At 37.3% G+C, this 23,005-nt stretch overlaps 1 protein-coding gene and 1 pseudogene across 1 annotated transcript in view; both read left to right on the forward strand.

The window, feature by feature from the left end:
• The first annotated feature begins 8,552 nt into the window (after positions 1 to 8,552).
• LOC138813692 (EEF1A lysine methyltransferase 2-like) lies at positions 8,553 to 9,328 on the forward strand (annotated as a pseudogene).
• Positions 9,329 to 9,591: 263 nt separating this feature from the next.
• The window catches only part of LOC138813693 (vomeronasal type-2 receptor 116-like), a 32,345-nt gene continuing 18,931 nt past the window's right edge, over positions 9,592 to 23,005 (forward strand). The window contains exons 1-2 of the mRNA XM_070002078.1: positions 9,592 to 9,596; positions 10,819 to 10,965. Of these exons, the coding sequence (XP_069858179.1) occupies positions 9,592 to 9,596; positions 10,819 to 10,965 (152 nt within the window). The remainder of the gene's footprint in view (positions 9,597 to 10,818; positions 10,966 to 23,005) is intronic.

Consider the following 23,005-nt stretch of genomic DNA (forward strand, 5'->3'; position numbering starts at 1 on the left):
TTATCAACAATTTACTTTAATAAATCAGGAAATGGAAAATGACATTGCACGATGAAGATATGTTGAGCAAGGAACTATGCTTACACAGGTTACCCTACCTAATCAGGAAACTTGTATCTCTAACCTACAAAGAGCACAAGGTGAATGTGTTACTCTATTTGTACAGCACAAGTCCTCAGGGAAATTACCAAAGAAGTGCAAGAGGCCATGAATTTGTGCCCCTGTATTGGCATTGATATGAACACACACACACATACACCAAAGATATTATGTTGAATGAAGTAAACAGGCTCAGAACGAGAAAATGTAAAAGTGTTCTCTCATATGTGAAAGTTAGATCTAAAATATGAACATGTATTATGAAGTAAATATGGAGCACACACATAGCCACTTACATATATACATGATCAATCTGACTAAAGTATGATATATAGAGCGATGGAACTCCATGGTTAATTTTTCTGATCTACCGACAGTGTAAAAAATGAACACCATGCATATCTTCAAGGAGCTGAGTAGGGGTTAAGGGATAAATTCAAAAGAATAAGGAATGGATGAGTAGGAAAAATCAACATAATATTCAATGGGCATGTGTGAAAATGGAATTAGACAAGTTTGGGAGTGACTGAGGTTAATATAGATGAGAAGAGTTGATGGAAATAGTAATAAATATCAAGAGACAATTTGAAAGTCTATTGATATGTTGTACAACTATTCAAAAGCAATTAAATTATTTTTTTCAAAAACTCAAAACCTGCCTTCCACCTACTTCAAGTGGTTCTTAACAGACATCAAGACTGAGATTGTGATGGATGGCAATCTTCTCATTTATGGAGTGTCCAATTTTCTTTCCCTTTAGTTTACTTTTGTGCCTTATGGTCATGTCTTGAGTGACCATAACAAGTTTCCTCCTCTCTATCAGATGGCTCCAAAGGACACATCAATAACCACTGCCATGGTCTCCTTACTGCTTCACTTCAGCTGGAGCTGTGTAGGGCTGTTGTCTACACAAGATGAGAATGGTGCATGGGTTCTTGCTGAATTGAAAGAAGAGATGGCCAAGAACAGAGATTGTGTAGCCTATGAGCTAAGATTTGTCACATGTATTCAAACTCACAGAAGTTCATGATGAGATAAACCTAGCTTCAGCAAGTGTCTTCATCATATATGGTGATAATGATTCACTGCTAGGTTTAATGATATTGATTAAGCAAATTATTATACATGGGAAAGTTTGTATCATGAACTCACAATGGGATTTTACCCTGAAAATGAGATATTTCATGCTAGGCTCATTGTATTTGAGTAATTTCTGCAGTATGCTTTGTTTTTGAGAACTAGCTTGATTCCACTGTGGTCAGATAGGATACAGGGGATTATGTCAATCCCCTTGTATTTGTTTAAGTTCCTTGCATGAACTATGATATGGTCTATTTTGGAGAAAGTTCCATGAGGTGCTGAGAAGAATGTGCACTGTGTTGTTTTAGGGTGAAATACTTGGTAGATGTCAGTTAGTTCCACTTGAAGTATAGCCTCATTAATGCAGTAGCTTCTTTGCCAAACTTCTGGTTGGTAGACCTGTCTATTGGTGAGAGTGGGGTATTAAAGTCTCCTAATATTATCGTATTGGGACTTATTTTATTATGTAAGGTTGAGAGTATTTGCTTAACATATTTTCGTGCTACAATGTTTGGGGAATATAAGTTGATGATGGTAATATCCTCCTCTTGGATTGTTCCCTTTATTAATATGTAGTGTCCTTCCTTGTCTTTTTGTATTGATTTTAATGAAAAGTTTAGTTTGGCAGATATCAGGATTGCTACACTTGCTTTCTTACTGGGGGCATTTGATTGGTAGATCCTTTTCCAACCCTTCACTCTGAGTTTGTTTGTATGTTTGGCTGGGAGGTGGGTCTCCTGAAGGCAACAGATGCATGGTCATGTTTTCTGATCCAATCTGCAGTTCTTTTTCTTTTGATTGGTGAATTAAGAGCGTTAATATTAAGAGATACTATAGGGAGATGCCTTGTAGTCCCTGTCATTCCCCGTTTTCCTAAATTTTTCTTCTTTCCTTTCCTCCTGTGCTTGTTCATTTAGACTTTTATTAATGGCTGTCTGGTGTGGGTCCCCGTTCCTGGTTACTTTCTTCAGGGTGTGTTCCCCCTCTTAGTATTTTTTGTAATTCTGGATTAATGTTTATGTATTAATTTAGTTTTTCTTTACTATTAAAATTTTTCATTTCTCCATCGAATGTGAATGGTAGCTTTGCGGGTATATCAGTCTTGGTTGGCAGTTATTTGCTCTCAGGGCTCATATGGAACTTTCCCAGGCCTTTCTTGCACTCAGTGTCTGTGTAGAAAGATCTGCAGTGATTCTATTTTTTTCCCATTGTTAATATAGCTCCTTCTTCATTTTTGCTGCATGCAAGATTGTTTCCTTATTATTCAGATCTATCATTTTTTACTATAATCTGTCTAGAAGTGTTTCTCCTGGGATCTTGCTTGTTAGGTGTTCTATATGCTTCTGTTATGTAGGTAAGATGATCTTTTTTCAGATGGAGGAAATTTTCACAGATTATCTTGTTGAATAGTTGTTGCAATCCCATGCTTTGATATTCCTCATCTTCATCCACTTCAATTATAAGAAAGTTAAATTTCTTGGCATTATCTGTTTGCTCTTGGATCTTCTTTTGGCAAAATTTAAGTGATTTTTTCATATGTGTGGTTTTTTTGGTCCAGTTTGTATGTTCTGTCTTCTGTATCTGACACTCTACATTTCATTTCGTTCACTCTGTTAACTATGGCTTCCATGTGGTTTGCATGTAGAAAATGAACTCATTTATGGACTCAATATTGGTTCTCAAAGTAGTAATCTTAGCTCTTAATAAGGTGTGTACTGTGTCTATTTTTGTACTAATCTCACCTAATAGTTAGGTCTGTACTGCCTCTATTTTTGCATGCACCTCCTGTTTGATACCCTGCATCTCTTTTGATAGTTCTTCCCTGTGTTCTTTAAATTTCTGGTCTATTCCTTGCCTTAATTCTTGAGTCTTTGCCTCTAGCATCTCTTGGATGTAGCTTTTGTCTTCCATTCCTGCTTTGCTTCCACTGGGGCTCTCCCTGTATGGCTTTTGTGTGTAGCTTGCTATCCTGGGTATTGATAAACTTTGTAATTTTTCTCTGTGATTTTCACAAGGGGATTCAGGGATTATTGGAGACTAATCTGAAATTTTGTCTTGGTCAATAGGTGTATGTCTTTGCTTGATTGCTGTTTCTGTGCTGGTAGAGAGAGTCTGTATCTGGTCTCGGTTCTGTTGGGGGCCGACCTCGAGCTGCTGGACTGGCCCACGAAGAGTTCTCAGCTCTCTGCTGTCGATCACTAGCAGTTCCCACCTACAGAAGGTTTGAGCAGCTTAGACTGCTCCTGTTTACTCCTCCAGGTGCTCTTGGCAAGATCAGATGTGCTGCATGTACTCTCCCAGTTGCTGGAGTCTGCTATGAGCTCCTGGTGTTTTCAAGTTTTTTTTTTTTTTTTTTTTTTTGGCCAGTTTTGGGCTTGACCTCTGGGCCTGGGCACTGTCCTTCAGCTCTTCTGGTCAAGGCTGGCACCTTACCATATAAGCCAGAGCACCACTTCTGGCCTTTCTGCTGAGGAAACAGATCCAGGAACTCATGCACACAAGACAAGCACTCTACAGATGAGCCACTTTACCAGCCTGGCAGCCTGGGCTGTCCAATTCCCCGCCTAGGATATATGGGTCAGATTCTGGTGGGGTTTGGGCTTCTGGTTCTCTTTTCCTGGACCCCCAAGTCTTTTGCTGTCAAAGGGGTGAATCACAGGAGTTGCAGTTCCCTGTTTTTCCCCCTTCTGTTGAGGCATATGTTCAGCTTCTGACTTCAGTTGGAAGGAGTTAGTTGTGTTGCTCAGACACCAGAACCCTAGGCGTGGTCCCAGCCCCCAGCCTGAGGCTCACCTATTGGACCTGTGCTGCTGTGTACCCTGCCTAGGTTATGCAGCCTCGAGTATACAGTTCAAGTTTCTTCCACTGTTGGCTGTTTTGACCCAGGGGTACTATTCCTGGCTTGGGCGTTTAAACTCCCTTCCAGGGTGCTCTTGCTCCATGGGCTGGTGGAGCTCTTGAACAGTTCCCAGTTTTAGTGGGTCCTGTGGTCCAGGGCTGTGGGAGGGGTCTGGGTCAGGGTCTGGGGGTTCCCACCAGCTCTCTCGCTTGAGAGATACACTGTCTTCTGCAGGGTACTCACCGTGGAGCTAGTTGTTGTTTCTGTGTGATGTAGGATGTTGGTTGTCATTGCAATCAGATTTCAGTTGAGATGATTTGCAGCTGGACAGGGGGGTAGTGGCTATGTTTCTCCTCTGCCTCTGCCTCAGTTGATGCTGTTCTGGGTGCCTTGACATGAGCTTCCAGCATCTAGCTGAGGGTTGTTTGAGAGGACTCCGTGCAAGTTCTGAGCCCTGGGGTTTCTCCTCTGTCTCTGCCTCCGTTGATGCTTTTCGAGACCTTGCTGTGGGATGGGTCTCCAGCCTCTGGCCGAGGGGTGGGGGAGGTGTCTCCATGAAGGTTCCATGTGCTGGGGTTTGTCTGTTTGTGCTCTCCAAATCAGCACCAGTACCTTGCAGGTCTTCTGCTCTGGTGTTCTGTGGGCATTCCATTCAGTTCTGTGGTTCCCGCCATGGGGTCCAGTGGCTTTGGCGGGATGGAGACTTTCTGCTAAGAGAGTGAGGGGTAGAAGTGGGATTTATGTGCAGGCTCCCAACTTTGAGGTTTCTGTGTTCATCGCTATCAGATCAGAGGGTCCTACCCTGGTACCTCAGGCGTCTTATGTGCAAGTGATCTGCAGATGACCTCCTGTGTCTCTGGGACTCCGGCAGCCCCCACCGGGCCGGTCTGGCAGGGTCTTGGCACACTACCGCACAGCCAGTAAGGGTTGGGGAAGGGGCTTCTTGCTTCCATGTTCTGATATACTTTTTTCTTTCTTTCTTTTTTGTTTTTCTCCCACCTCCTGTTTTTCTTTGGGTATTCGTCTTTTTGTTGTTGTGGGTCTCTTGGGGAGATTAAGCATAGAAACTCAAACTCTCTTTTTGGTTGAAGAGAGCGGTGGCGTTTCCTTACTGCTCTGTCAGTCATCATCTTGGTGCCCCCTCAGCATTGGAATTTAAAGGGAAATGAGCCTAGGTGTTTCTTTTTAAATTGGGCATTTCAACAATATTCCTTCACATGAGTGGAAATTGGAGAAGCTTTCTGTTCTATGCCCTTCTCTGATTATCTATCTATCTATCTATCTATCTATCTATCTATCTATCTATCTATCTATCTATCATCTATCTATCTGTCTGTCTATCTATCTATCAATCTATCTATCTATCTACCTATCTGTCTGTCTGTCTATCTAGTAAAGATACTGTACAGATGGTTACAGTTAGATAAGCAAGGTAATGAGTCAATTTCTTATCGAGCATTGTTATCCCCTCCTATCATCCATTTCCTCCCCACCTCCAGACTCCTCTTTCTCCTCCTACACACCAAAGTTGTAAAGGGTCTTTCTTCTACATGCTCTGGTTTTCAAGATTGATAGTGGACTTTGATACCTTAGGTTGAATTTCCCTTAGACATCATTGGAGGCTGTGGCCTAAATTTTGTTGAGAAGTTTTGCATTGATGTCCATCAAAGAAATAGGTCTATAGTTCTCTTTCTTTGATGAGTCCCTGCCTGGTTTGGGCACGAGGGTTATGATGGCTTCATAGAAAGAGTTTGGTAGTAAACGTTCACTTTCAATTTTATTGAAGATTTGGAGGAGTATTGGTGTGAGTTCTGCTTTGTGGGCCTTGTCGAACTCAGCTGTAAATCCATTTGTTCATGGGCATTTCATGGATGGTAGGTCTAGTACTGCTGTTTCTATTTTGATGCTTAATATAGGTCTGTTAAGTTGATTTAAATCATCTTGGTTTAGTTTTGATATGACAACATTTGCTACAAAATAGTCCATTTCTTCCAAATTATCAAATTTATTAGCATAAATATTTGAGAAGTATTGCCTTATAATGTTCTAAATCTTGTTTTTTCCCCTGTGGTAATTTTTCCATTCTCATCTCTGAGTTCGTTTATATGGGTGTGTTCTCTTTTTTCATGGTAAGATTTGCTAATGGTCTGTCAATTTGGCTAATATTTTTAAAACCAACTCCTTATTTTGTTGATACTTTCTATTTTTTTGGATTTTAATTAATTTAGTTCTGATTTAATTTTAATTATTTGTTTCCATCTACTGGATTGGGATTTAGCTTGTTGCTCTTTTGCAAGGAGCTTCAGGTGAGTCATTAAATTATTTGTTTCAGATGACTCCAATTTGTTGATAAAGGAACTCAGAGCTATAAACTTGCATGTGAATATTGCCTTTGGTGTGTCCCAGAGGAGCTGGTAATTTTTGTTGAATATCATGAATATTTGAATTTCCTTCCTAATCTTTTCGATTACCCACTGGTGGTTCAACGGTGTGTTGTTCAGCCTCCACATTTTACAGGAATTTCTTTGGTGGTTTTTGGTTTTGAGTTCTAATTTTATTACCTTGTGGTCTGAGAGAATGCAATGCATAATTTCAATGTTTCTGAAATTGGACAAATTTGGTTTGTGACCTAGAATGTGGTCTATGCTGGAAAATATTTCATGTGCTGCTGAGAAATATTCTCTGATAATGCTGTGTGAAATATTTTGTATATGTTGGATAAGTCTGGTTGATTTTTGCAATTGTTTAGATCTCAGGTTTCTCTATTGAGTTGTTGCCAGGTTGATCTATCCATGGAGGTGAGGGGTGTGTTAAAAGTCTCCAACAATTAATGTCTTTGGATCTGTGTGAGATTTGAAGGAAAGCCGTGTTTCTTGGATAAATTTGAGTGCTCCATTTTGGTAACTAGATATTTAGAATTGTAATATCCTCCTGTAAAAGAGATCCCTTAAATAGTATGTAATGAAATAATTTATGTCTTCTCGTTAATTTTAATTTGAAGTCCATTTTATGTGATATTAGGATTTCAACTCCGCCCTGTTTATGTGTGCTGTTTGCTTCATATATTTTATTCCAGCTTTTCAGTTTCAGAATATTTTTGTTTTTTGTGGGCTAGGTGTGTCTTGAAGGCAGCAGATACAAGGATCTTGCTTTTTGATCCAAGTAGACAGTCTATAACATTTAATTGGGGAGTTAAGTCCTTTAATATTGAGAGCTAGGACTGAGAGGTGTTTGGTAGTTACTGACATGTTGTCCACCTTCTTGGTGGCTGTGCCAATTGGGTTCTTTCTACGATTCTTGGATTCTCTGTTTGGGGGATAGTTCTTGGCCTATATTGTGCTCTTGTTCATTTTCTTTGTGTAGGGGCTGGGAAGGTAGCTCAGCGGTAGAGTGCTGGCCTTGCAAGAGTGAGGCCCTGGGTTCGATTCCTCAGCACCACATAAGCAAAAAGAATAAAACAGAAGTGGTGCTGTGGCTCAAGTGGTAGAGCGCTAGCCTTGAGCTGAAAAGCTGGGGGACACCGTCCAAGCCTAGAGTTCAGGACCCACAACAGGACCCCCCACCCCCCCAAAAAAGAAGAAGAAGCAGGTAGGAGGAAAGGAGGAGAGAAATAAAGAAACAAGAAAAGTGAAAAAAATAACAAATTAAAAAATTAAAAATGATATAAGTACAAAGAAATAATATTGACAGAGGAGAAGGATTGAGAGAAAGGAAGAGAGAAAGTGAAAAGGACAAATGAAAAAATTAAAAATTAAAACATGAAACATTTAAAAATTATATAAGTATAAAGAAAAAATCTTATTATTAAAGGAGTTTAGGCTGAGTGTTTGTGAATTGAGTAATCAATTTCTAATTTAGGTGTGCACATAATGAATGATAAAGTCTAATATTTGAAGATGGGTATATATCTGGGGATGAGCAGAACAGCAATTAAGTCACACAAAAATTACCCAAAAAAGCAAAAAGGAAAAAGAGTAAAGAAATTAAAAAAGCACACACACCTAAAACAAAAATGATGAGAAAATAACTCTTTAAAAAAATTTGAAAACTTAGGAAGTAAAAATAATTCTTTGATTTTTTTCTTGTGTCTCCTGTGTCCACATCCAGTCTCTTGGTGGACTTTCTGGTTTGCTTCTGGTGTTTGGTTTTCCTGTGACTTGACTGGGTTTTTTGTTTTGGACGTTTTTCATTATAATAATATTGTACAGAAAGGTTTTAGTTACATGAGTAAGGTAATGAGTACAATTAATATGGAGCATTGTTGCCTCCTCCTTTATTTCTCCCCTACCAATCCTTCTGTCCCACCTCCACAATTATTCCCATCCCTCCCCGCCAAAGTTGTAAAGTTCATTTTTAATATTATGTCTTGTATATTTCATTGTTGCCGTGGGTCAGCCTGTTTCCCTGTTTTAGCATTTTGTTTTTTTCCCTTCCCCTCTCTGAATTAGAGAATTGTATGTACAAGATGCAGTGAAGATCAGAGCAGCAAGCAAGATGAGCACAGTGGGGACAGCAACAATATTTTGGCCGCCGCATGATCCTGACAGAGCAATCCCATCAAGGATTCGTCCCATTGGCGCTGATGACCCAGGAGCATTGGGATGCTGTCTATGAGAAAGAACTTCAAATGTTCCAAGAATATGGTGATACAGGAGAAATCTGGTTTAGGGAAGAGAGTATAATCGACTAATAAGGTGGTATCCACCTTATTTTGATCTTCTGTATCAGAAGATCAAAAAAAAAAAAAAAAAGAAGATCCCATTGGATGCTTCAGTATTTGATGTCGGAAATGGAAATGGTGTTTTCCTAGTTAAAATTGCAAAACTTGGTTTCTGTAATATTACTGGAATTGATTACTCTCCTGCAATTCAGCTTTCTAGAAGTAAAAGAGAAAGAAGAGTTATCTAACATAAAGTTGAAGGTAGGATAGTTTTTTAATCTTTCCACAAAGCTTTCTGGATTTCATATTTGTGTTGACAAAGGGACTTCTGATGCCATAAGCGTTAATGCTGACAGTGAAGCTGAGAAGAGGAAGCAGTTTGTGAAAGCTCTCTCTGGGGTGTTTGGAGTAAACGGCTTTTTTCTAATAACCTCTTGTAATTGGATCAAGGAAGAATTGCTGGATTAATTCTGCAAAGGATTTGAAATTTTTGAAGAGCTGCCAACAACCACTTTCATCTTTGGAGGTAGACATGGAAACAGTGTGCATCATTAGTTTTACAAAAAGTTAAGACATTCTTGGACAAATTCAGATATCTTTTTAAACGAAGCGACACAGTAAAATATCCTGTCACAGAAAATATAAGTTGAAATAAATACTTAGTAAGTATGGAGGATACACATGTTGGAATACCTTTAATGGAAAAAGAAATGACCTAAAAATTCATGAGCTTATGAGTGACTGGCATTTAAAGACTGACCAAGTTTAATTATGAATATTCATTTGTATTTGAGATGTAAATATTTTTTATTTTTAGCTTAGTATAATGTCCTGTAATGTCTGACCAGTTAAAAGCCTTAAAGTTGTAAAGAAATGTTCAAAAAAAAGATGCAGTGAAAACAGGATTTACACCATGGGGTAGAAACATACAAAGAAACAAAAAATCACATGGTAAAATATAAATATGTTAGAAAGAAAAGCAAGCAAGGGTTAATTTTATACCCTGCTACTTTGCCAAAGTTTCGAATCAGCTCAAGTAATTTGGGAGTGAAGTCTTTAGGATTCTTTAAATAAAAATCATGTCATATGTAAAGAGGAGAGTTTTATTTCATCTTTCCCTATTTCAATCCTCTTTAGGTTTATATCTTGTCTTATTGCTATAGCTGGGCATTCTAGTACTAAACTGAAGAGAAGTGGAGAGAGTAGACATCATTACCTTGTTCCTGAGTTTAGAGGAAATGACTTATTTTTTTTCACCATTAAGTATAATGTTGGCTCTAGGTTTGTCATATATAACTTTTTTTATATTGATGAGTGTTCCATGGATTCCTAGTTTTCCCAGAGCTTTCATCATAAAAAGGATGTTGGATTTTTTCAGAAGCTTTTTCTACATCTATTAAGATAATTATGTGGTTCTAATCCTTGGTCTTATTGATGTGATGAATTATATTAATTAAAACTGCTTTCTATGCAAGAGCTTGATTAGCCCCCAGTTTCTCTTGGGCCCTCTTCCTCTGGACACAGCTGGAATCTTTATGGTGTTGAAACTATGAGATATCAAAAGAGAGGATATTTGCCTGGATATGGTACATGTAAATTCACACTCTTAACTATAATGCCCTCATAATTCAGTTGACAACTCAGAGACATACACTTTTTCTGGCCATTTCACCATACACATGATATGGCATCATCTCATGCAATCCAGTTGCATCATCCCAAATGACTTACATGCAAATATTTTCTTGACACAAACTTTGGACAAATTACAACTAAGATAACTCCATCTCTGGGGTCTCACTATCTCAGGGATGGATGAAATCACAGCACCTGCAGTGAAGAAGGCAAAGATGAACACATGTTTATAACGTGTTTTTATCCTTGATGCAGGGCTACTAATGCATAGCCCCTGGGAATAGTCTTGCACATTACTTCTGAGGACTCAAAGAAACTTTAATAAGAGGTCAGCTATAGTGTAGATTTCTGTCAATAAATGCACATATGCACATATAAAAAGATATAAAAATATCTGTGAAATTGTGATCTTCACTTTCAGCCAGAATTGCTGTTTGGCAGATGCTTCAGGGATGTACACTTTCACTTTAATAATTCTCCTTCTCCATCTTCCCCTCCCTGTCAGGTCCTTGGCTGAAACTACCTGCCTTTCTACAATGAAGCAGCGAGCACACATGGATGGAGATGTGATGATAACTGGGATTATGCCCCTGTGCACTTTGGGAATAGATCACAGTAACAGCCATGCTGCCAGGCTAGAAGAGAACAAGTTGTAAGTAATTTCAGATTTTATCTCTATTACTATTTTATTCTGAGCACGTTCCATGGATGAAGGAACTCTGGGTGTGCACATCAATGATTTCTGTCTCCTCTGTACTGACTTCTATCCTTATTGCTCCAGGAGCAGCTCAGTTTCATTGTTTTGCCTTACATCTCTTATTGACAGATTTTCTGCCTGCTGGCAAGAGAGGGCTCCATTTCCTTCCATGTATTTTTCCTTTCCATATCTGTAAGTTCTTTACTTTTCTCCAGCATACTGATATCTCCTCCATTTCAGCTGTCACTGTGGAAAATGAAGTGGCCAGGCACTGATTTCATGCCCTAGAACAGGCACAAACACACATACTCTTGTGCACACACACTTATACAGTCACACATTCTTAGTGTACACAACCAGTTACTGTTCCAAACTATGTATTTTGGTCTTGTTTCATGTGAGATATCCTCTACCACCAATGGTTATCAGACAGCTCAGCATTATGAAAGATTTCTTGTGGGAGAATTTTATATTCCCAATATTAGTTCTTTCCACTTGTGCACATGCATATGCTTTAAGTTTTTGCCTATATCTTAGAGTCTCACTAATAAGTGGTATAATAAAAGAGAAAATAAAATGATTGGACAGAACTTCAAGGAATTCTCTCAATCTATCTGATTCTTGTTGCAAAAAATATATAATTATCTTTATCATTGGCATTGGTTTTAAGCGCTGGTGTGAAAACTATCGCCAGAGGCAGCTGCCCACAATTGAGAGCAGAGATCTCAGGATAGGAATTACTCTCTTCTGTGCTATAGAAAATACATGGATTCATTTTATATGTCACTGATATGTTTATCTTTCTTACTTTCATGCTGGTACTGGGAACTCAGGGCCTGTGGGCTGTTCCTGAACATTTTTTTTGAAGGCTAGTGCTCCAGCATTTGAGGCACAACTCCACTTCTGGCATCTTTTCTTAGTTAAATGGAGATAAGAGACTCACAGATATCCCTGCCCAAGCTGACTTGAAAATATGATCCTCAGGTCTCAGCCTTATGAGTAGTTGAGAATAAAGGAGTGAAGCACTACTGTCTGGCTTCACTTATTCTTTATATTCCTCACTACTTCCTCATGTTTTGCTGAGTATCACTCTTTTAATTTTCCAGAATATGTTTAGTACTTCTGTTAAAGTGCTAATATAGACAAGTAGAGTAATAAAGTTTTAGCTGATGGATTTTTCTTTGCTAAGCCTACATACAAATAAGATCTAGTCTAGGTTAGTAGCATTTTATGTATGCTATTGACTCCAGATAGAATTTATTGACTAAGGTTTTCTTGTAGACAAATAGCTCACTGCAGTTAGACATCAGGAGGTGAGAGATTTGACTCATGTCTATGCCCACTGAGGTTAGATGATGTTTGCCAATTTTGATAGAATAGGGTGCTTGGGCCAAGTATCTGGTCCAGGTGGTAGTTCCACACCTCATATCACATACTTTGATTATAGTCACTCTCTTGTTTATAAACATTTACATATAGTATCACACATCATTTTTCCCTCCCATACCTCTAATTTCTTGTACTCAGTTTCACTTTTCTGAGATAGCTAGGAATAAGCCACTAGTGATTGACTTACTTTTGACTCTTGCATGCATTTTTATCTCAAAACTAACACTATACCACTTTTGCTACACCTTCACTTGTAGTTTTTTGTTGCTTGATTAGAGATAAAATATGGCATGGACTTTTTTTTATCTGTCAGTTTGCTTTGACTGAGGATGTTTAGCTGTCAGCTTCTCCTTTAGCTAGGATTTCAAGTATAAGCCACGAGTAGAGATAGCTTTAATTTCCTGAAGATCTCCAAACTTTAATTTTTATATGCCATTACCAAAAGTGCAAGTTTTCTCTGGGTTAATGAATAGTTAATGGGTGTCCTGTTTGCCCAATTGATTGAATTGAATATAGTTTTTCTGTTGTGATTTCTATTTTTAACTTTTTTACATTTTTTTTTTTTTTTTTTTTTTTTGTCGGTCGTGGGGCTTGAACTCTGGGCCTGGGCGCTGTCCCTCCGCTCTTCAGCTCAAGGCAAGCGCTCTACCACTTGAGCTACCGCGCCACTTCCGGTTTTCTGGTGGTTTATTGGAGATAGGAGTCTCGCGGTCTTTCCTGCCCGGGCTGGCTTTGAACCGCGATCTTCAGATCTCAGCCTCCTGAGTAGCTAGGATTACAGGCGTGAGCCACCAGCGCCCGGCACTTTTTTACATTTTTAATATATTTTTTATTGTAAAAATATTTTACAGAGGGCTTACAATTACATGAGTAATGTAATGAGTACATTTCATCACAAGTTTCTGTTCCTTAATTGGATTTTTTTTCAGGTTGTTATTTTTTGTATTAAGATAGCCTAGGCTAATGGAGGGTTCCTTTTCATAACATTTGGTTTTATCCTTTTTATTTCTGTGAAAGAAATAATAGAAATTTTCATTTAATATTACTAGTCTCAGAATATTTATATATTTTTATTTATATATTATTCTCAAGGTGATTTACATGGAGGTTTTACTTACATCAGTAATGCAATGAGTACATTTATTGTCAACTTTGTTACCCCTTTCCTCAATTTTTTCCCATTTTTCCCTTTCCCCAAAACCCCCACCAAGCTATAGAGATCAATTCCAACATTGTGTGGGTACATCGCTGTTGCATTTGTTCTTCCTCTGAAATTTTGATATACACTGAACTGAATCTTCTGTACAAGAATTTGCACTAGTACAGGTATTTTTACTATACTGATTCTGGCATCCAGAACAATTGGAAGTGTAGGTTGATATGTGGAATTTTATTGCTTTACTTCAATTTTATCACCCTGTTCTTGTAGCAGCACCTTTTGTCTTTATTGATTGTTTCTAGTCTCTATTGTTCTTAGTCTCTAGTTCTTTTTTATTTTCATTATTTCATTCCTTCTACTAATTTTGGTTTTATTTTTCTAGCTCCTTGAGATGCAGCATAGGTTCTCTAATATAACAACTCTATTCCTAATTTCAGTAAAGGTGGTTACTATTTCATTTCATTGCTCTTTTAATATGTATAGATTCTGATATTGTTCCAAAGATCAGCAAACTTCTTGACATATGCTTTGAAAAACTAATCATTTAATATATATTAATCATTTAATTACATTAACTGCTCTTAAATTAAATGCTTTGTTTTTTATTGCGAAACAAGGCATTTCATTTAGATGTTAAGGGCATATTTTCTTTCAGTGTTTTTCTTGTTAATTTCTAGCCTTACCACAGTGTGGTTAGTAGGTGTGTTCAATTTATATCCCATACTTTTAAAATCTGCCTGCTTTGTGTTGTATCCCATCTCTCCTGGAGAATGCTGAATATTTTGATGAGAGATGGATTATTCAGACATTGAGTGAAACATTTTGTAGGTGGATGAGAGGCTCATCAAATCAAGGTTGAAATTTAATTTTGATACCTCCCTGTTTACTTGGTCTAAATTTCTCTCTAGGAAACCTTCAGCTATTATTGTATGGAGGATTAGCTCAAAGTCTGCTTATATAGAGTTAAGTGCTTTGATCATGAGTTAATATTCTTTTACAATTGTTATGTTATCTGGTTGATCTGATTGCTTCATCATTCCATTATAAACTTGGCACATTTGGTTGTTTTGATTAAAATCTTTTTTATGTGATATGATAGGGATAATTCTGCCTACTTTTCCTTTTTATTTGCATGGACTATCTTCTTCCACTCCATTTTCTCTTTGATGTACTATTTATTTCTATTATAAAGATGATGTACAGAAAGGCTACAGTTACATAACTAAGGTGAAGAGAACATTTCTTTTTGATCAGTATCACTCTTTCTCTCGCTATTTTTCTCTCTCATCCTCACCCTCAAGTTCTATAACTTATTTTCAACATAGTGTCTAGTGAGTAGCACTGCTGTTTTTGTTCATTCTTTGTTCCACCATTTCTGTGACTCCATGGCCACAAAAACATTAATAAAGAAAAAATCTCTCTTGTTCCCATTTCCTGGAGTCTTTTTGACAAATATTATTTTTTATGATCAGATGCACGTAGGTATTACATCTTTTTGTTTCTCTCCCGAGTACGTTCTCCTTGTTTTCAATGTGGGGAATTCCTAGAGACCTGTATAATTTATGACGTGCAAGGTTTTTATTGTTCTTGTCGGTTTTTTTTTTACCCTTTTTTCATTTACTTGTAGATATATAGGTACATTCTAGCTACTGCACTCAGAGAAACCATGAAACTTCTGTTTCTCTGGGTCTGGCTTACATTATTTTCTTACTCTCACTGAAGTCCATTCATTGAAAGTGAATTGAATTTCTTGGAATCAACCTTTCCTTTGGACTGGAGGTTTTATTCATTTAGCCATTCTAACTCTTACTGGTAGAATTTATTGCATTTCCATTCCCAGTCATTGACAGATCATGTCACACTGTTTCCATTCTGTAACTTCTTCTCCAGGGATACTGAATCTTCTTCTATGCTCCATTTTTTTAAAAGAGATTTCATTGTTTATTGAGTTCAATAATAGTTTCTTTTGGACTTTTGGATTATGAGATTTATTTGTCTGCTACAGATTTTGTGGTACTTGTGGAACTTAAAATAGATTAAAACGATTTATTTTGTAATGATGACAACTACCTGTGATGATAAGCAGAAAAGAAAAGAAAATATGCACACATAGCTAGTACAGGACTATGATCAAATTCATAAGTGAATGTAAAGACCTGTTATAATGAAATATTTTCATTTAACTTTTAATGAAACCTTTTCATTTAATATATGAAGATGCGAAGGGGTAAAAAGTTAGGAAAGAAATATACTCACTACCTTACTTATGAAATGTACCCACTCTGTTCTTCACCTTGCAATAAAATGAAAATAAAAAATATTTTAATGCTCAGTAAGAAATGTTATCTTTACCTTACTCATGTAACTTTAACACTTCTTTACAGTATCATAACAATACAAAAATATAAAACATATTTTAAGATAATATATTAAAGTCATACAAATGAAAATGCCAAATACATTGAATTCCTCTCATCATTTGTAACTTAAATATTTAATTTTAAATTGTTCTATGGAAATTACTAGATATGTTACAAATTTTTTCTCTTCATAAGAATTATGTGTAATATTTGTTTACCACATTTATGTTATTAGAACCTACTCAACTCACTTGTATAATCACTCTCAGCAGTAAGTTTTATACATTTCCATAATTTTATTTTCATTAGTTAGGAGTACAAAGTGTTGCCATTCAACAGATCAGTTTATAAATTTGTGTCCCTTGAACCATGTCACCCTGTTTAAAATTTGCACCCATAACTCCAACCCTACTCCTTCCTTTTATTTTTTTTTATTGGCCATGGTGTTTGAGAACCTCCTTTTCTTAATTTTGGATTATATATTAGTTTTGACATTAATAATGAATATACACTTTATATATACATATACCCTGAACAGTTATTCCAAGTATTCTTGTCTTGGACTTTGTCTCTATCTTTCTAAAAATTTTACTATTTGTGTTTTCCATAGATTCAATTATAGCCTCAGTTAATTCAATTATAAATGCTTGGGTGCCACCCAGACCTTTTCTAGTTCCTACTAATATATGACATCATACAATTTATGGTTCTATGTGTCCAGTTTATTTGACTTAATGTGGTCCTCTCCAAGTCTTTCCATTTCTTTGTGAATGGTTTGATGCAATTCTTTGTAATGGTTAAGCAGAATTACATTGTATATATAAACTACATTTTCTCGTTCCAGTTGTGCATTGAGGGACATCTGCGCTCCTTCTTTATCTTGGCTATAGTAAATAAAGCTTCAATACATGTGATTGTGGTGGTAACATTAGTGTATCCTCATTGTATAATCACAATGCTTATCTCACTGGTATAGTCACTCTTACCAGTAAACTTAATGCATTTTTAAATATGAGTTTCTTTGTATAGTTTTACAAAGTTGTTGCCATCTTACAAAACAGTTGACGTTACAGTACTTCTTCATGAATATCCCTGCTTTGAATATTCTCATCCACCACTTCCAACCAAACCCCATCCCACACTTTTTTTTTCTCTTTTTTTAATTATGAAAATACTGTACAGAGGGGTTACAATTACATGGGCAAGAAAATGACTACATTTCTTATTAAGGATTGTAGCCTCCTCCTTTGTTTCCCCTTCCCTTCCCATCCTTTCCCCAGCCCCAAACCCAATCCTCCTGCCCCCTCACCAAAGTTGTAAAGTTTATTTTAGACATAACGACTTCTACGTCTCATTGTTGCAATGGGTCCACCTGTATCCCTATTAAAATGATTTGTTCTTTCCCTTCCCCTCCACAAATTATACCGATATCAAATACAATGAAAGCAGGGGTTATACTGTGGGAGAGAAACATACAAAGTAACAAAGCAATAATCTTATAAATGTGTTAGAAATAATCACATGAAAGAAAAAAACTTGAATACATATCTGAGGGTTCATTTTTTAAATTTATTTATTTATTTTATTTGTGAACATACTGTACAGAGGGGTTACAATTACATGGGCAGTATAATGCGTACATTTCTTACTAAGCATTGCAGCCTCCTCCTTAGTTTACCCTTCACATCCCTTCCCAGGCTCCCCCCTCCACCCCCCAGTCCCAATCCTTCTCCTCCCCCACCCACCCCACCGACATTGTAAAGCTGGTTTGGGACATGAAAACTTGTACTTCTCATTGTTGCAACAGGTCCACCTGTATCCTTAAACGACTTGTTTTTCCCCATCTCCTACACAAGTTATACTGATATCAAATATAGTGAAAACAGGGGTTATACTGTGGGGAAGGGACATACAAAGCAACAAAGAAATAATCTTATAAATGCGTTAGAAACACATGCATGAAAAAAAAAACATTAAAGTACATATCTAAGGGTTCATTTTCCTAACATCACATTATCTGACCTTTTTGCTTGGCGCATATATATATACTAGCTATTGCAAATAAGGGAAACAATGGGGTCTATGTTTCTTTGGGCTTGGCTTACTTTGCTTAATATAATTTTTTCCAAGTCTTTCCATTTCCTAACAAATGGGGCAATGTCATTCTTTCTGATGGAGGCATAGAACTCCATTGTGTATATATACCACATTTTCTTGATCCATTTATCTACTGAGGGGCATCTGGTTTGGTTCCAGATCTCAGCTATGGTAAATAATGCTGCAATAAACATAGTTGTGCTGGTAGCTTTAGTGTGGTCTTGTTTGTAAACATTTGGGTAAATGCCCAAAAGTGGGATGGCTGGGTCATAGGGGAGTTCTATGTGGAGTCTTTTGAGGAACCTCCATACAGCTTTCTAAAGTGGTTGAACAAGTTTACACTCCCATCAACAATGAAGTAAGGTTCCCTCCTGTCCACATCCCCTCCAGCATCTGTTGTTGTTAGAGTTCTTGATTTTTGCCATTCTAACTTGGGTGAGGTGGTATCTCAATGTTGTTTTGATTTGCATTTCTTTTTCGCCTAGGGTTGTTGAGCATTTCTTCATGTGTCTATTGGCCATCCTTCTTTCTTCTTTAGAGAAATTTCTCTTTAAGCCTTTTGCCCACTTGTTTATTGGGCAGTTGTTTCTTTGAGGATTTGTTGTTGGGGGATTTAATTTTTTGAGTTCCAAGTATATTTTAGACATGAGACCCTTGTCCGTTGTATGGGTAGTAAAGATCTTCTCCCAATCCGTGGGCTTTCTATTGATCTTGCTAGCTTTGTCCTTTGCCATGCAGAAGCTCTGCAACTTTATGCAATCCCATTTGCCCAACCTTTCTTTGATTTGTTGTGTTTCCGGGTCTCTGTTCAGAATATTTCTGCCTGAGCCAAGGAGACCTAGGGTTTCTCTTATTCCATCCTGTAATGTTTTGAGAGTGTCTGCTTTGACTTCAAGGTCTTTGATCCATTTGGAGTTGATTCTGGTGCAGGGTAATATATAAAGTTCTAGCTTTAGTATTCTACAAGTAGTTAACCAATTTTGCCAGCACCATTTACTGAAGAGGCTGTATTTGTTCCATTCTATTGTTTTAGCTCCCTTGTCGAAGATTAGATGGCTATAGGTCTGTAGGTTCATTTCTGGGTTTTCAATTCTATTCTATTGGCCCGGAGGTCTTTTCTTATGCCAATAACAGGCTGTTTTGACTACTATGGCTTTATTGTAGAGCTTGAAATTTGGTATTGATATTCCTCCAGCACTGTTCTTTCCGTTGAGGAGCGTTTTTGCTATTTGGGGTCTTTTATTGTTCCATTTGAATTTTTGGATTGCTTCTTCTATTTCCTTGAAGAATAAAATAGTAATTTTGATAGGTTTCCTGTTGAATTTGTAGATAGCCTTGGGAAGTATTGCCATTTTCACCATGTTAATCTTTCCAATGCGGGAACATGGGAGGTTTTGCCATTTTTTAAGTTCTGTGTTGATTTCCTTTTTCAAAATTTTAAAGTTTTCATCATAGAGGTCCTTCACTTCTTTGGTTATGTTAATTCCTAAGTATTTTATTTTTTGTGGGGCTATTACAAATGGAGTTGCTTTCCTAAATTCAGCCACACTTTTCACATTGTTGGCATACAAAAAAGCCATTGATTTTTGGGGGTTAATTTTATACCCTGCTACTTTGCCAAAGTTTTTAATCAGCTTGAGTAATTTGGGAGTGGAGTCTATGGATTCGTTAAATACAAGATCATGTCGTCTGCAAAGAGGGAGAGTTTTATTTCTTCTTTCCCTATTTGGATCCCCTTTATGTCTGCATTTTGTCTTATTGCTGTAGCTAGGCATTCTAATACTAGACTAAAGAGAAGTGGAGAGAGTGGACATCGTTGTCTTGATCCTGAGTTAAGAGGAAATGGCTTTAGTTTTTATCCATTAAGTATAATGCTGGCTGTAGGTTTGTCATATACAGCCTTTATTGTATTGAGGAATGTTCCATGGATTCCTAATTTTTCCAAAACCTTCATCATAAAGGGGTGTTGGATCTTATCGAATGCTTTTTCTGCATCTATTGAGATAACCATGTGGTTCTTATTCTTGCTCCTGTTGATGTGATGAATAATATTAATTGATTTGCTTATATTGAACCAGCTTTGCATCCCTGAAATGAATCCTGTTTGATCATGGTGTATGATTTTTTGGATGAATTGTTGAAGTCGGTTGGCCAATATTTTGTTGAGAAGTTTTGCATCAATGTTCATCAAAGAAATGGGTCTACAGTTCTCTTTCTTGATGATTCCCTGCCTGGTTTTGTGATGAGGCTTATGATGGCTTCATAGAATGTTTTTGGTAGTGAACTTTCTCTTTGAGTTTCATTGAAGAGTTGGAGGAGTATTGGTGTGAGCTCTGCTTTGAAAACCTTGCAGAATTCTGCTGTAAAACCATCTGGTCCTGGACTATTCTTAGCTGGAAGGTCTCTTATTGCTGTTTCTATTTCAACGCTTGATATGGGCCTGTTAAGCTGGTTTAACTCATCTTGGTTTAGTTTTGGCATGTCAATATTTGCTAGGAAAAGATCCATTTCAGTCCGGTTCTCAAACTTATTAGCATAAAGTTTTGAGAAGTATTCCCTTATAATGTTTTGAATCTTGGTTGTTTCCATGGTGATGTTTCCATTCTTGTCTCTGAGTTTATTTATTTGGGTGTGTTCTCTTCTTTTTTTGATAAGATTTGCTAAGGGTCTGTCAATTTTGTTAATTTTTTTTTTTTTTTTTTTTTTTTTTTTTTTGTCGGCCGTGGGGCTTGAACTCTGGGCCTGGGCGCTGTCCCTCAGCTCTTCAGCTCAAGGCGAGCGCTCTACCACTTGAGCTACAGCGCCACTTCCGGTTTTCTGGTGGTTTATTGGAGATAGGAGTCTCACGGTCTCTCCTGCCCGGGCTGGCTTTGAACCGCGATCCTCAGATCTCAGCCTCCTGAGTAGCTAGGATTACAGGCGTGAGCCACCAGCGCCCGGCAAGTTAATTTTGTTAATTTTTTTTGAAGAACCAACTCTTTGTTTAGTTGATTCTTCCTATAGTTTTTTTTTTGGATTCTAATTCATTTAATTCTGATTTAATTTTAATTTTTTCTTTCCATCTACTGGATTGGGGTTTATCTTGCTGCTCTTTTTCAAGGAGGTTTAGATGTGTCATTAAATTGTTGGTTTCAGATCTCTCCAATTTCTTGATGTAGAAGCTCAGAGCTATAAACTTGCTTCTGAATACTGCTTTTGCTGTGTCCCAGAGGAGCTGGTAATTTGTGTATTCATTTTTGTTGAATAGCATGGGCATTTGAATTTCCTTTATAATCTCTTCCATGACCCACTCGTGATTCAGCAGTGTGTTGTTCAGCCTCCATGTGATACCAGACTTTCTTTGGTGGCTTTTGGTGTTGAGTTCTAATTTTATTCCCTTGTGGTCAGAGAATGCAAGGAATAACTTCAATGTTTCTGAATTTGGACAAGTTTGCTTTTTGGCCTAAAATGTGGTCTATTTTAGAAAATGTTCCATGTGCTGCTGAGAAAAACGTGTATTCTGATGCTGCTGGGTGAAATGTTCCTTAGATATCTGTTAAATCTTGTTTATCTATGCAGCTGTTTAGATCTGTAGTTTCTCTGTTGAGGTTTTGCCGAGTTGATCTATCTAGTGGGGGGAGTGGTGGGTTAAAATCCCAACAATTAATGTCTTTGGAGTTATATGGGATTTGAGGGAAAGTAGTGTTTCTTGGATAAATTTGGGTGCTCCATTGTTTGGCGAGTAGATATTTAGAATTGTAATATCCTCCTGAGAGAGAGAGAGCCCATAATTAGTATGTAGTGACCTTCTTTATCTCTTCTCATAAATTTTAATTTGAAGTCTATTTTATCTGATATTACGATTGCAACTCCCGCCTGTTTATGGGGGCTGTTTGCTTGGTAGATTTTGTTCCAACCTTTAACATTGAAAATGTGTTTGTTTTTATGGGCAACATGTGACTCCTGAAGGCAACAGATAGAAGGGTCTTCTTTTTTAATCCAACTAGACAGTCTACGTCGTTTAATTGGAGAGTTCAGTCTGTTAACTTTAAGAGAAAGGACTGAGAAGTATTTGGGAGTTCCTGACATGTTATCCACCTTCTTGGGGGTTGCGAAAACTGGGTTCTTCCTATGGTTCTTGGATTCTCAGTTTGGGTGCAGTTTTTTGATCCTTATTGTGGTCTTGTTGGTTTTCTATGTGTAGGACATCTTTAAGAATCTTTTGTAGGGCTGGTTTGGTGGAGATGTATTGCTTCAATTTTTCTTTGCTATGGAAGTTTTTTATTTGGCCTTCAGTTCTGAAGGAGAGTTTAGCTGGGTACAGTATTCTTGGTTGATAGTTGTTTGTTTTTAGGGCATGGCATACATCATTCCAGGCTCTTCTTGCTTTGATTGTCTCTGCTGAGAAATCTGAGGTGATTCTAATTGGTTTCCCTTTATAGGTGATTAATCTTTTCTCCTTGACAGCTTTATGGTTCTTTTCCTTGGTCTGAGTTGATCCTGTGTGGATTATAATGTGACAGTGGGATGTCGTATTCTGTTCTTGTCTTTTTGGAGTTCTATAAGCTTTTTGTTTCTGAATAGGCCTATCTTTTTGCATGTTTGGGAAGTTCTCTGCTAGGATCCTGTTAAACAAATTTCCTAGGCCATTAACTTCTTTTTCTAGGTGCTCCTCTACACCCATTATACTTAGATTAGGCCTTCTGATGGTGTCTTCCAAGTGTTGGATAGATCTACCATATTTCTTGGACTTGTTTTGGATGGTTGTATATTCTTTCTCTATAATATCTAGGTTGTCTTCAATCCCTGAGTTTTGATCTTCTGCATTGTCTAACCTGCTGTCATGACTTTCTACTTTGTTTTTAATCTCTTTTCCTTCTAATTGGTCAGCTTTGATGGCTTCAAGTTCTTTGTTGAACCTTTGTTTTAGATCTTGTATGAACTTCTTTACTTCCTTAATTTGATGTTCAGTGTTTATTCTCAGATCACTTAGTTGATTGGTTATGGTTTC

This window comes from Dipodomys merriami, unplaced genomic scaffold (assembly GCF_024711535.1).
Source record: "Dipodomys merriami isolate MVZ:Mamm:240054 unplaced genomic scaffold, mDipMer1.0.p SCAF_6, whole genome shotgun sequence".
NCBI lineage: Eukaryota > Metazoa > Chordata > Mammalia > Rodentia > Heteromyidae > Dipodomys > Dipodomys merriami.